The sequence below is a fragment of the Hirundo rustica genome, chromosome 1, assembly GCF_015227805.2.
Source record: "Hirundo rustica isolate bHirRus1 chromosome 1, bHirRus1.pri.v3, whole genome shotgun sequence".
NCBI classification, from domain to species: Eukaryota; Metazoa; Chordata; class Aves; order Passeriformes; family Hirundinidae; genus Hirundo; species Hirundo rustica.
Window position 1 is genome coordinate 133,621,997 of NC_053450.1, and position 14,215 is coordinate 133,636,211.

The window sequence follows — 14,215 nt, forward strand, 5'->3', positions numbered from 1 at the left end:
GCTGGATGGGCAGGACAGTTCACTCCTGAGGGTACAAGTGAAAGCCCTGTTCCCTGGGCTCAGCTCTGTGGCAGCAAGACTGACCTCATGCAGCCCCCACCCCTTGTCCAGAGCCTGCTCACGCTGGGTGTGAGCCCAGAAACAACCCAAACCTACACCTGAGTCACCACCTGCCCTGAGTGCAGCAAAACCCCTGGCTGACACCTTCCCCCTGCCAGCTTACAGCACCTCTGCAGTGGAGCTCAGCTCTGCTCCAATGGCACCATTGGACTGGATTGCCCAGGTTCTTCACTATAAGATCCCCCTCTGTGAAAATGGACACTATTTTTTCCTTGCATTTGTAATCTTTAAAGGCTTACAATTTTTGAGGGCATGTGGTGGAGAAAAGCACTTAAAAATTTTTGAACTAATTCTGAGGCAAAAGAATATATGTAATAATATAAATAATTTGCATGATACTTCTTAATGAAATGACACTCATCATATTGCAATTACTTTAGACAATGAAGGGACAGCTTTAACATTTCCCCAACACTGTCTCCATTTTTTTAAAAATGAAATCTCTTACACTGATTCAAACTTCTAATTACAAATTGCCTATAAAGTTAAGAAGTTCAGACACTTCTTATATTCCCTTTTATTTTTGGATTATAAAGGAGGTGAAGACAGAAATAATGCAAAAATGCGTAACTTTTCAAAAATTAAGTTTTAAGCTCAAAGGAATCTAAATAAAGGAATCTAAAGAATTTGAAATTCCACATGACTGCTGAAAATTAAAACCATTTCAGCCTACTTTCCTTTACTATTACAGTCTCCCATTCATATGGGTATTTTTTCAGCTTCATAAATATGAATTTCATTATTCAGATTTCCCCACATTAGCTTATCCTTTTCAATCATTTCTGTTTAAAAAATATTATTTGTTAGAGCAAGGTTGGTGTGTTTTTTTGTTAAATGCTAATTTAACAAAATCAAATCTACAAAATCCACTTTTAAGTACAATTTCTTCTTCCAAAGTATTTTACTTCTTCTGGTAAAATACATGGGAATATATACACACAGAGATTTGTGTTTGTTAAATTACAGGATTCTCTTACTCTGCCTGGCATGCAGTTGACTGAAATACACATAGTGAGTGAGACATATCCAGAGCACATCAGATGTACAGTGCTTGCATCAGCCACTGACAGACATCACAAGCAGCAGACTCACAAGAAATTCCCCTGTATTTTACATAACTGGCGCAATCCCTCAGTTTGACCCAGACAATATTTCTCAATGGAAAACAGTACTGGTTTTAACTGAATGCATGTATTTTGGTGTGTTTTTTCAAAGCTTCTTTTTGAGGATCTAACCTTTCAACACTTCTATAGCTATTATTTTTCCATCTCTCCTGCTCCTTCTTACTGATTTTTAATCATCAAAAACACCAACAGAGAATCACAGACTTATTTAGGTTTGAAAAGGCTTTAAAGATCACCTACTCTAATCCTAACACTGCCAAGTCCACCATGTATGTCCCCAAGCACCACATCTGTACACATCTTTTAAATTTATCCCCAGGGATTGTGAGTCAACCACTTCCTTGGGCAGCCTTTCCCAGTGCTTGACAACCCTGCTATGTACTAAACATTATGGGGACTGCTTAGGCATAAAGAAACCTGTTGCTCCATGTTAGAGCTCCTCACTTTATACAAAAAAACACCCCCAATTTACAAAGCTGAGGAAATAAAACCCAACACCTAGGTGCATACGTGACCAAGATTGAATTATCTAACAGCAAAAAGTTAAATAGGCAGTAAACAATCAAGCAGCAAGAAATTGATACAACTGGAAAACTCACAGCAAAGTGAATTTTCATGCTCTGGAGAAACCTTTCAAAGAAGTCAAATGGGAAAGCTAAATGATTTACTGAGACAAAAGGGAATAAAGGTCCTCATGCCTCTGAAGAACATAGTCCCAAGTCACTGTGAAAAGTCAGCACAAGTTGTGGTGGATCACGTTATCCCCAAGAGGACATTGGCAACTGGAGCACAGAAAAATTAAGATCTTTCCCTTCAGGAAACTCACGGGGAATTTTACTTGTTTGCCTTCATATTTCACTTTCCTTGGAAATAGTTTTAGGTAGCTTTCTTATTATAAGCCTACATTTTTCCCAGTACTAGATTAGTCTAAGAGCACCGCTGAGCACAGAAGTGAGCATTTTTAGTAGCATGGCTTGCAGTAACCAAGATTAGATATTTTTTCCCCTCTGGTTAAGGAAATACAGATCATAGTAACAAGGATAGAAAGAGTATGCCAAAATCTTGAGTACAGAAATAGAAGAAGCTAGTATTTCAAACTGTCGTGAGAGTATAAAAAATAACAAAGAAAGAAAGAAATTAGAAGAAACTGTCTTTCCTGTCTACATAGTTTCAAATGGCCATTTCATTGATACAGCCTGTAGGAGAGATAATAGGTTTAAAACAAGGTCTTGCAGTATGAATCCTAGCACTACATCGCCACATGAATACTTGTCTTTCTCAGAATTTTTCAAAATCTATGTAATAAAGAAGGCTTTAATGGAAAATTACACTGAAAATCACCTGACTATTCCTATAGAAGCTGTGTGGGTTATGTTCTCATGCATTTTTCATAACTGCAGAACAGCTTGTGAATGTCACACTTAACTGTCACACACCCGAGTCTAAGTTTTAAATAGATATTTTTATTTTTTTTTTTAAACTGGGGGATATTAAACTTCAATATAAAACTATCATTAGGAGAAAAATATTATTTTCACAGTACTTCTGTAAATTAAAGAAAATCAAAACTGAATATCTGCTTTGTTCATCGCAAAAGAAATAAATCGATTGCTAGAAAAATTTGAAAGTAAAACACAAGCCAAGAAGCTCAACTGAAATTAAATCACAAGAATGAAAGATAATAATTACTTTTTAATCATTTTATATTCTTTGTCACAAGAGTAAACTTTCCTTCACAAAACCATATGCAGTTTTCACACTAATTTCAGGTTGTATCCAACCTATAATAATAGGCTAATTTGACCATATCTTGAAATTTGGACTGTTTTCTAGGGCAATGTTCAAGGGATACAAAGATGTTCAAACATTCACACCAAGCCTCAGTCTCAGTTCTCCCAATCTATGATCCCATCCTGTTGCTTGCATCTTCCTAATCCTTTTACACACAGCCATAAATTAAGAGCAATCTGGGCAGAAGCGACCATAGAGCGGTCTGTGAATGGTGCAATGTTTAAAGCTGTTCACTTGTTCTCCAGGCTCTTAGAACTCAGGAGCTGGCTCAACTGCCACATTTTATCTGCCTTTTCATCTAGAGAGTATCCCTCAGGTTAACGATTATTAACGCTTCCTTTGTGCCAGTAGAGAAAACTCCACCCTCTACACTGAACTCTGAAATTATCTTACCTCCATAAAACATATCAGCCAAGAAGGATGCAGTCATGCTAGTAATTAACAGGTCCCTAATTAGAGAAGGTTGCCTACATCTGAAGAGGAAGAGAGGCAAGAATGCCACAGCAAGTGTTTGTTTGGGCAGACATAAATGATGCCTCACTTTTAGAAAAAATCTTGATGTTAGTGTCTATTTTAAAGCAAGGTTCCTTACACAACTTATTTGCAACATACTAACAGGATCAGTAGGATCATTATAGGATTTATGCTTTTTTACTTGTACTTTTTGGAGGAAAGCTGCATGTATCAAGACTGAAAACTAATAAAAGTTACAGAAACAGAAGAAAGGCTGATTGTCCCAAAAAGAGTGCAGAGTCAGTGCAGTAAAGCATTGCTTATTTTTATTTGAATGTTTGGGTTTTTTACATTTATCTGAGTTAGCAGAACGTTAGTGTTTCACTTGATTTTGTTTTTAAGAAGTAATTGACAGGTAGGAACATATATCTTAGCATGACATTTAAATTCACCACCAGGGAGCTTAAGCTATTTAAGGAGAATAAACTGATGTGTATCACTACATTACTAAATCTTGAGCAGATGGCTACTTTATACAGCTTGCAATATTCTATTTACATATGGTGCAGAAGTACTATTCTACTGTATAAAATGTGTACTCTGAATAAACCAAAACTCTCCCTTGCACTGGAGAGTTTGATCATGCGTCTAAAGAGCAGGAATCTCAAATAAAATTTTCAGATAATTAGAGTCATCTTTTAAAACCAGCTGTTTGGGCAAGAGTGGCATGTGTTTGCTTTTTAAGTTGTTATTTTTTTATTTTATCCAGTTTATTAGGTAGTATTACCTTTTCTTTATTTAAGAAGAAAACAATTTTCTTGCCTTGGTAGACAACGGACGCAGCATGAGACTTTTATAAAGATATAGACAGAGAGAGAGAGATGCGTAAGTAAACACAACTATAGCTATATGTATATAATATATATGTATACACACACACATATTGTGTTGGGATGGATCAGAGAAAAGGTTTGTCAAGCCAAATTCCCTTCCAACAGTGGCTGACAGGTAATGCACAGGTAGGCAAACACCTACTTCACTACCTCCAAGTTATCCACTACTCTGATGTGATAAAGGAATAATTCTGTTTTGCTGGAAAATTCATCCCATACAATTTCAATTAGCATAAGCAGTTCGGAAATCACTGTCATAGACGTCTTCTTGTGTTCAAAGCAAGTGAAGAAGGTGGAAAGATTCTCAGTGTAAAAATTAAGAACAAACAAACAAAAAATGTTTGTCTGTACACTACTGCACTAATTAACTACACAGGAATTTTACCAGGTTGCAATGAGGTGTGATGTTAACTGTAGAAAAATACTTTATGCTCAAAAGCAAGAGATTAATTTTCCAAGTGACAATTTGTGGGAGAACCATGGAGCTCCAGCTTCCCCAAAACTCTGTGTATGTTTCGTCTTTCTCTTCACAAAGTGCAGCGCATTTCAAAGGTGCGGACAACACAAAATGGGCAACATACCACCTGCAGAGTATTTTGTGATCTTTACCAAACACTGAAACTGATACCTACCAGAGAGGTGATAAAGCTGCTGAAATTAATCAAAACAGAAACTAACACCCCAGGGCATTATAAACAAAGTCTTTCAGGTTACATCCGGAAAAATGTTATTTTTCTGAGACAAATAAAGGACTTTTACCTGAGCAGAAGCAGTGAGTGTTATGGAGACTGCAAGCCTTTGCCATGTACCTTCTCTAAGAATCATTTCCACACCTGATGGCTACAGAGGACTTCAAATGATGAAAGGAAAAAACTAAAAGGAAGCCTATCTCTAATTCAGTTCCTCTACTAATCAAGCATAGAAAGTGCAAATTGAAGATAGCATATCTCTATCAGAATATCTTAAAATAAAGCTTACAGAAAGCAGAGCCAAAACTGAAACATGACTCCACAGCTGTAGCCCATATGACCCAGAGGGCATAGCATGTTCAAGAACATTTACAGAAACTGAAATGCTTGTTCAGACTGGTATAACCTAAACTAGAGGAGAATTTCCAGAGAGCCAGGTACAAACTCAGTAAGGGAGAATATGCAGCTGACATGGAAGAAAAAGATGTAATGATCAGAAGAGCATGTAGCAAGGGCATCTGCTAGACAACGTCTAAAAAAAAAGATGAAACCCTAAACTCTTTGTTAATTCAAGTATTATTCAAAACCACAGAATGATACATTTCTGCAACTAACCACATGGGCATCACTCAATAAAATGTGCATCAGGGTATCTACTGCCTGAAACCATGTATTCTTATTCTGGGAATGGGAATAAAGCATCTTGATCTTGTCTCTGCATAACTCAGGTCTGCCAGGCAGGACCAGGTGTGACCTGATCAGCAGAGGGCTAACACCATCTTTTGTTGTGAATTGCTCTTCCCTCTTCATTGGCATGAATACTTCCATTATTCCGCATGCTCTTCCTTGTGAGGAAAAGTCAAAAATTGCTAACAATGCCTCCAAGCAGAAGGAAAATCTGAGTTCACCAAACAGAGCTATAAAAATCAGAGAGAATTACAGGAAGTTGAGAAATAAGAATTGTATTTCAAGAAATTCCTTTGCACCTCCCATATCCAGCAAGTCTGTGTGAGTCACCATGGAAGATTACCAAAAGCATATGTTTAGCTAGAGGTCTTACCAGCAGTATACTAGTAGAGGAAGCATTAATGTCATTTACATAAGAAAATACTGGGATTATAGGAGATTGTATGGATGCAGTAGAGTGCCAGCCCTTTGGAAAAGAACAAGATACCAAAAACACAGTTTCAAAAGCATCTGCTTCAAAATTCTGGAAGCAAAGCAACTGAAACCCTTCCGTGTTAACAGAGGAATGTCAAAAACATTAACAGGAATTAGTAATAGCTTCTAAGAGGAACAGCAGAGATGAGGAGTGAGTTAATACCACAAAATACTTAAGATTTTCCAAAAAAAAGTCATTAATAGTTGTGGTGCCAAAAAATAATCAAGCATCACAAACAAGTAAACCCAGTGCAAATAGATTCATCCATTCTTAATGATTGTAAAAGTTTTATGGTAAGAACTCCTTGTCATAGGCTCAGATGGAACACACAAGAGACATCTTTGGCAGCAGCTATACAATGCCGAGCGATGATGAAAAAGCAAATTTGTTTTTGCTACAGATGGTTACATTTTAAAATGTAACCTTTTCTAAAAAGGACAGTCCTCTGGAGGCATGACATCTTTCCCGCTAAATTCACACGGGTTAAACACAGCTCATCTACAGAAAATAAATCTCTTGCCATTTCTCATTAGAAGTCAGACAGGCTTCAGTCAAACTTCTGTAGGGAGGACAGAAGATGTGCAGAAGATAGAGCAAAACAAAGAAAATGAAAAGAAGAAAGAAGAGGTAATCAACCTTTTAATTTTTTTCACACCAAATAAGATTTGAAGTGTTACATCCATTCTACTCAGATCTGTAGTTTTCAACTCAAAGGTCACATTATTATGGATTTTTTTTTTTCTTGCCAATAGTTTTCAATAGTTTTTCAATAATTTTGAAGGTCTTTTGGGGGAAATCTGTTCTGGGCATTATTCATGAAAGATATGACATTTTATTTATCTACTTTCTTTCAAAATACTTAACAATAAAATTATTATGATGTGTTGCCAAACCCTTCTCTGTTATTTTTCTCTCTTCCCTATCTCTCGCAGAGTTCCTGACAGAGAAATAAACTTTACTTTTACTACTTGATTTTAAAAAGAGAATTATAAAATGTAAACAAAATCTGTCAAATCTGATCTGTTTGTCTAAAACTGAAATCTAAAAATCAAAAAGGCAATTCATGTGGTTTCTTAAACTTCATGGGAAAGAATTCCTCTTCACAAATAAGCAACCTTCTGCCAAATTTGCTGCATAAACATTATAGCAGCTGTAATGACATACCAGGATAAGGAGAGGAAAATGCTTAGAAATCCTGTAAGACACCCTAACTAACATCTGAAAGGAATTTCATAAACATATTCTTTTTCAAGTTCTATTTTCTGATCTTATTTCATTAATTACAAAACAAATATATATGGAAAACACATTTAATAGCTGCTATGACCTTTTTCTTTGTTGCTTCCAAGTAAACAATCCCTTGTTAAGCAAGAAAACATTTATCTGGTGCCTCTAATTCCACCATTTGGCACCTGCAGAGGTATCACTTACAGAGCTGGGGCTGGAGTGCCGCCTGACTTTAGGTGATTCCTTCCCTGCAGATGAAGTTTTGAAGTTAATGCAAGCGTTGTTCTCTGAATGAACCCTCTTCACTTGATTAGCTGGTTTCTCAAATGGGTCGAAACTACTCTGTGTCCTCTGAACCCGAACTTTTTTATCCTCAGGAATTGTATCCAGGGGTTTGATCACTGAATCCATTCCCTGGCAGTTCCGTGTAGACATCTTTGTGACACATATCTGTAAAGAAAAAACATCATTTGTTGACTCTAACAAGCTTAAAGTCAGTATCATTCCATGCACCAGCCAGCATCAAAAATGGCACTGAACTTCACAAGCATTCACTGTCTATTTCTACGTTAAAAATGAAAACAACACATGCTTTTTATATAGGGGAGACCCACATCACAATAATAATTATAAAAAGCCTGTCTTTGTACAATGTATTAAAAGATCCTGGAAAAGGAAGGCAAAAGAGGAACATACATAAATTCATACATTTGTGTTTTCTTGTACAGTGTGTTCTTGGCAACAATGTCACTCCACTTCTCTCTCCAATCTAGCCACAGATATCCACAAGCAATATTGATTTCCATTTGTTCAAAATTGGATGAGACTAAACTAAAATAAATGATGGTAGTTTGTGTGGGCACTGGCTGGTGCTGGCTTTCCAAAGATTCAATACCGGTATATTACTGTATTTTTAAATAATGCTTATACAGTGTTATTATTATTATCACCATATGTCTCAGAAAATCAAATCAGTAAATCAATTCCCAGGCACTGAAACGTGAGACTGCAGCTCAATGGCACACTAAAGCACAGAGGTTCAGTTCTTTGTTACTGTGAGGTATGACTCTGCCAAGCTCTAAAGACTGCCACTTGCAGCTTGAGCTATCAAAATTTGCTATGGTTAGTTCAAAAAGAACTAAATGAGCAGAACAGCACCTTTAGATACTCCAGTCATGTACATTTCTGGGTTTAATTTCAAAAGGCTCCAATATATATGACATTTTTTAAAATTACACTGTTGGTGAGGGGTTGTGTTTGAAGCCTCAGCTTCTGTTTTCACCCATAAGAGACCTGAATTTTACTTGGAAAGAAAAGAAATAGTTTCAGTTTTCAGGCTACAGGGAAAAGCTACAAAATGCAATGCAAGCAGACCCAAGAGCATCCTCTAATTGTAAAGCACGTCAAAATAATCTACAATGTACTTTTCCCATGACATTTGCATGTTTTTAAGGATAGAGAGTGTTAATTTGCTGTCAACTGAACTGCTCAAAAAAACCCAATTTAATATTCCATTCAAACACCTATAATCTATTCTAATTTTTGAAAACTTGCCATCCTAAAACAGTTAATATAAAAAAAAGGAAAAAGAAATTACCTTTAAATCAGTCTCCCTCCCTAACCCAAAGTATCTCAAAAAACTTCTCCAATAAATTATTCTTTGCCATTTTCCCAGAGGCATCCCAACTGACTTCAGTTGTTCATAGAAATATTGGGGTGGCTATACCTTGTGGAGTTCAGCTTTTCTTGTTTTTTATGATCCACTGTAACAGTAGATGAAAGATTTCCTTTACACATTAAAAATTTAAAGTATGTTTCCTGCACTGTGCCATCTGGCTGAATGATCAGGTCAGCTCTAATGAAGGACATCACTACTGTCACAAACCAGGCCTTATAAGGGTTAGCATTTCTTCTCACTAAAGTGATTTCTCCAAGAACTTCACCAAGTTATAACTTCCTTGAGAAAAGGAAAAGTCCCCCTTCATTCCACATGATAATTCTTTTCTGGGCTTAAATTAACATAATTATGTAATTTTGGTCCATTACTTCAGCAAGAAAAGATAAAGAGCTGCAGCACAAAGAGTTTTCAATTAGTCTTCTTGTAAAACTAATTGGTTTCTTTTCCCTAAAACAACTCATATGTGCCGACATGTATCCACATATTTCCCACTGTGATCTCCATGTTCTTGCAATGCTTTTAAAAAAACAAAGATGTTTTAAAATACTGTAAATTTAAATTACTCTTAATGTAGCAGCACTTCCATGTTGCTTAATCAACATGGATGCAAATACATCAGTAATCTGTGGTCAGTATTTCTCAGGATTTGAAACCCTATGATCTAGAAGACAGGTGAAGGAGAAATGGGCAAAGGGTTCCAAAGTGGTACTTGTCTTCCTTTCCAGGTTAACAAGACACCTGTAGTAGATGAAAATACTTGGAATACAAAGGTATAAACATACAATAGATAATAATGCCATGAATGTTGCTTCTATTTTCGTCTTCCACTGGAAAATATACATGTATCTTATGTGGGCCATTGTAAGCATTTGTTACTACTGTCTTGACTAGAAGCAGTAATAGTTTGGAAATTAGATGATGAAGGGATGCACTTTAGCCTTCAGGTCACTTGACTGAATCTGCAGTAGAATAAAAATTCCCACCATCATCTTATAATAGCCAGCTTCCAACTTGCAAATGACTAAAACCAAGACAGCACCAACCAGCTCCCCACCCAGAAGGCAAACACCTTGGTGGATGCACAGACTGGACACCACTGTCACCTGTGGAAAGCCTGAGGACTGCAGAGAAATGCAAAAGTAGAGGCTGCTCACCCTGCCCATCTGCCTGTTCTGCAACTGCAACACATCTCCTGCCAGAGCTGACAAGGGGTTTAATTCATCACTTCTCTCTCACCAGTATCAATATTTCCTTGGCAGAAACAAAGCACTGTCGCCAAATGGCTGCTGACCAGAGTGCACCGTTGAAGCCAGCAAAGCTAAGCTTACATCATTGTTGCAAGGTACACATTTCCAAACTGTCTACCCTACCTATAAAACAGAGGTGAAACAATATTTAAGCATTTGTTTTACATTCTGCCATTGATAGGCCAAGTCCATTGACAGGCCAACTTCATGCTGAAACTGTTCTGTGAAGTCTGAAAGGATCAGGTCTAAAAGGTGAGCACTGGCTGCAACCAACTTGAGGATACAAACTCATTGGTGGCTTCAGGTTTCCCTCAGTCAGCAAGGTTAAGCTACCCCAGTGGGGCAGATTTTGCCCCTGGTCAGCAGGAGCGCTGACCAGCTGCTCCTGTGCTCCAGCTAAAGGTACAACTTATTCTGTAGGGGCTTATCATGCAGAAAAGCAACAATGTGCTAAGCAAAATTGAAACATAACTTGTTTTGGAAATCTTTCTCTGTATAAAAATGATCATAGATTTCACCAGCTTGACCACATCACCTTTAGGAACATGATGGATTTGATTTTTTTTTACTCAAATTCAGGCTTTTAATGTAATTTTCCCTTGTATAGCATAACTGTTGCTTATAAATTTCAACTTCTCAAAGGAGATGTACAAATACTTAGCATCAGAAGGTGTTAGATTTTGTAAACCAGTGTCTACCACCTGATAGCTCCATGCTGGTAGTCAGGAAAAGCCTAACACACCTTCTCATTTCCAGATTTCTTTTTGCATATGAGAGTTAAGGACCATTTTCCAGTTAAAGCACAGCATTTGTTGTAAGGAACACTGGTTCATTTTCAGAATCTTTTAGATGCTCCTGGGTGATCCTCTGAGAAAGTGAGACTTCCCCTCTAAGTACATTCTGCCATCTCTAAGACCAGACATTTGTTTTTACCCCCTTTCATTTGTTCTATCTACATAAGTCATAGGTTCTTCAGAGTGGACACTATTCTTTCATTAACCCTTCTTTTGCACACAGAACAACCCTAGTGCACCTCAATGAGGATGACAACCCAGAAAGTTATGGGAACTATCTTTTTCCAATGCAACCTTAAAACTGGATTATTTTGTTGAATATCTAATTTAGCTACAGTTATCAGAATAAAAACCAAAGTAAATCAAGCCATTACATGTAGGAAGTCAGTATCTGTGATTCATTAGCCCTCTCTATCTGTGTAATGCTGTAGTTAAAACAGTGTAGCCCAGGCACTCATTGAGATGCTGTAAATGCCACCACATGTGATCAAAAACTGGTGCTACATGAAGATGTGATGGTGTCAATGGCACCTTAACTATTAAAAGTACTGACCTCAAATGTATGAAGAGACAATACAAGTGATGCCTTGTTTTGTCATATGTGAGATGACAATTATGATTTTTAAAATGGAATCAAGGAGAAGAAACTTTCAGTATGAATATTCCATGCATTTAAAGAAACCTCTGTCTAGCCACCTGCAGGAGTCATTAGCAGTTTTAATTTTCATTTCTTTAAAACAAGTAATCATATAAGTAAACATTAAGGTATGTCAACACTTGAAATGTTCTTTCCACTTCAGGAGTTATTGCCATGATTTTGTGCTTCTTCCACCAGAAACTACATTCAAGGCAAAATTTTCTGAGGTATAAACCATTTCCAAAATTATTTGGCTTTTAAAAGTAGGGCAATGGGACCACACTTAATCTCTTTCAGATGGGGAATTTTTGCCAGAAAATCTCATAATAATGAGGAACAGAGGTATGGGATCTTTATTTATGCTTTAACTCTTCTTAGGAAGAGTTGGCTTACTCCTTCTCAGGGAACAGGATTCAAAGTAAGCCAATCAATTCAATACACCTAACAGCTATAAATTATTAGAGATGTCACAGGGAATACACAAAAACCCCTGCATCATGTATAGATTGTTCACAAAAATATTACTATCCTTCTAAGCCTTACATCAGATATAAAAGGCTCAAAGAATTCACTGGACTATTCACCACTCCCAGCTTTGGGCATGTTAGGCAGCCTCAGACACAAAAAATAAGAGGGGAAATAGCTAATAGCTGTTTTGTCACCGAGGTTCCCACCTTGCAGGAATCTCAGTACCTCAGAGCACCATGATGAAGATGGATGTTGGAAAAAATGGCAGGAGAGAGGCTGAGACAAGGAGCAGATAACACAGAAAAAAAAAAAAAATCTAGAAGGGAAAAACAGTAAGACAAAACAATGGGAATTATATATATGGTATTCATATCAGAGAATTTGATATGTAGAACATGTAGAATTTGATAGGTAGAACATGTAGAACATTTACCCCCAAAGTCTCTGCTTTGGTTCTAAGATGAAAATCCTGAAAAGGCTAAATTAGACTCCAATATAAGTCTCCCTTTAAGGAGATTTGCTTTTCTACACTGAAAACAGAGTGATCCTACAGAAAATAATTTTTTGTGTCTGAAGTTGCTCTTCCAAAGCAGTACTCAGAAAATGCCCAGGCACTTGGTATCTCATGGGAAAAGATTTCATCTGGAAACCAGCAATGATGATTCCTATTCAGTGAGGCAGCAGCATTAATAGCTGAGAGTCCCTGATCCCAGATATGATTTCCAGATCTTGGGAAAAAAGATCCCTTTCAGCCCAACTGTGCTCCAACAGAAGCACCTCTCTGTAAGTATCCCGACCATTATGTTTCTCACATATGGAACATCAATAATTAACTTCCCCAAGTTGTCCCACACTCTGCTGCCAAGCCAAATACATTCTCCATACTCTGATTACTGAAATAAACCAACTTTTAAATTTTTTCTGCAATTATTTACTCAGTCACAACTGAAAAACTTAAGACTAAATGAGACATCATGACAAGATATTTGGATATTTAAAACCTACAGCACAAACAACCACTTTCAGCAACCTGAAGAGCTCTTGTCTACTTTAAAAAAAAAAATCACTGAAGGAAGATTTATCTAGAAAATCAGAATATTCATGTCAATTTCAGTATTTACTTGAGCTATCACAGATTCTGGCAATGTAAAGGAAAATAAAATGCAGCACCACAAAAGTTAGTGCAACTTAACATTAAAAGTTTTTTTTAGTGTTTCTCTGCGGGTTTTTAATTTATTTAAGATAAAAAGAGCCAAAATATTCAAGATCTCCTCATGTTAGAACCACAAAAAACACAACATAGTTTATACTTGGTAACTTTCTTAGTTTGGGATCAGAATCTGAATGTATGACAGACAACAACACGGCTTGGATGGTATTTTTTTCCCCCTGCTCCTCCTGTCCAGTCTCCCAATCAATTTGAGAAGATCCCAAGGCTGCCCTAGGGTAAAGAACCTTAGTCATCATTATGTCACTATGGACCACAGGGCTACAGCCTCCACCCTAACATCATGGTAGTTATCATATCTCAAAACATAATATCAGAATTAAGCCAATTTTTTTCTCATAAAGAATACTGCTGAAGTTAAGAGGCTGAAATCATAAGAGTAATTTTGTTCCATGTGTAAAGCTCCATAATAAGCCCCATTAAATAAATAAAAATCTGTATAATCATTCATGGAACCATTTCTAAATAAAGATGCCTCTTTGAATTGCCTTAAATCTCATTTCAAGCAATACTCTTTAATCTGCATTTGGGATTAATGTGAAAATAATAAATGGTGTATCAGATGTAGTTATTGTGATACAGGTTCAATGCAACATTTTTTTACTTCATCACCGTCAGCAAAATTAGGAGGAACAGAAAGAAGTTTCCCAAAGAAAGAGGATTCTTAAAATTAAAGGTTGCCAGACTAATTAATTTACTGTTCA

At 36.8% G+C, this 14,215-nt stretch overlaps 1 protein-coding gene across 7 annotated transcripts in view; it reads right to left on the reverse strand.

The window, feature by feature from the left end:
• Positions 1-14,215, reverse strand: part of CDK14 (cyclin dependent kinase 14) — a 349,244-nt gene that overhangs the window by 255,603 nt on the left and 79,426 nt on the right. For all 7 annotated transcript variants that reach the window (XM_040088080.2, XM_040088088.2, XM_040088063.1 and 4 more), the window contains one exon: positions 7,664-7,909. In XM_040088080.2, coding sequence (XP_039944014.1) covers positions 7,664-7,909 — 246 coding nt within the window. The remainder of the gene's footprint in view (positions 1-7,663; positions 7,910-14,215) is intronic.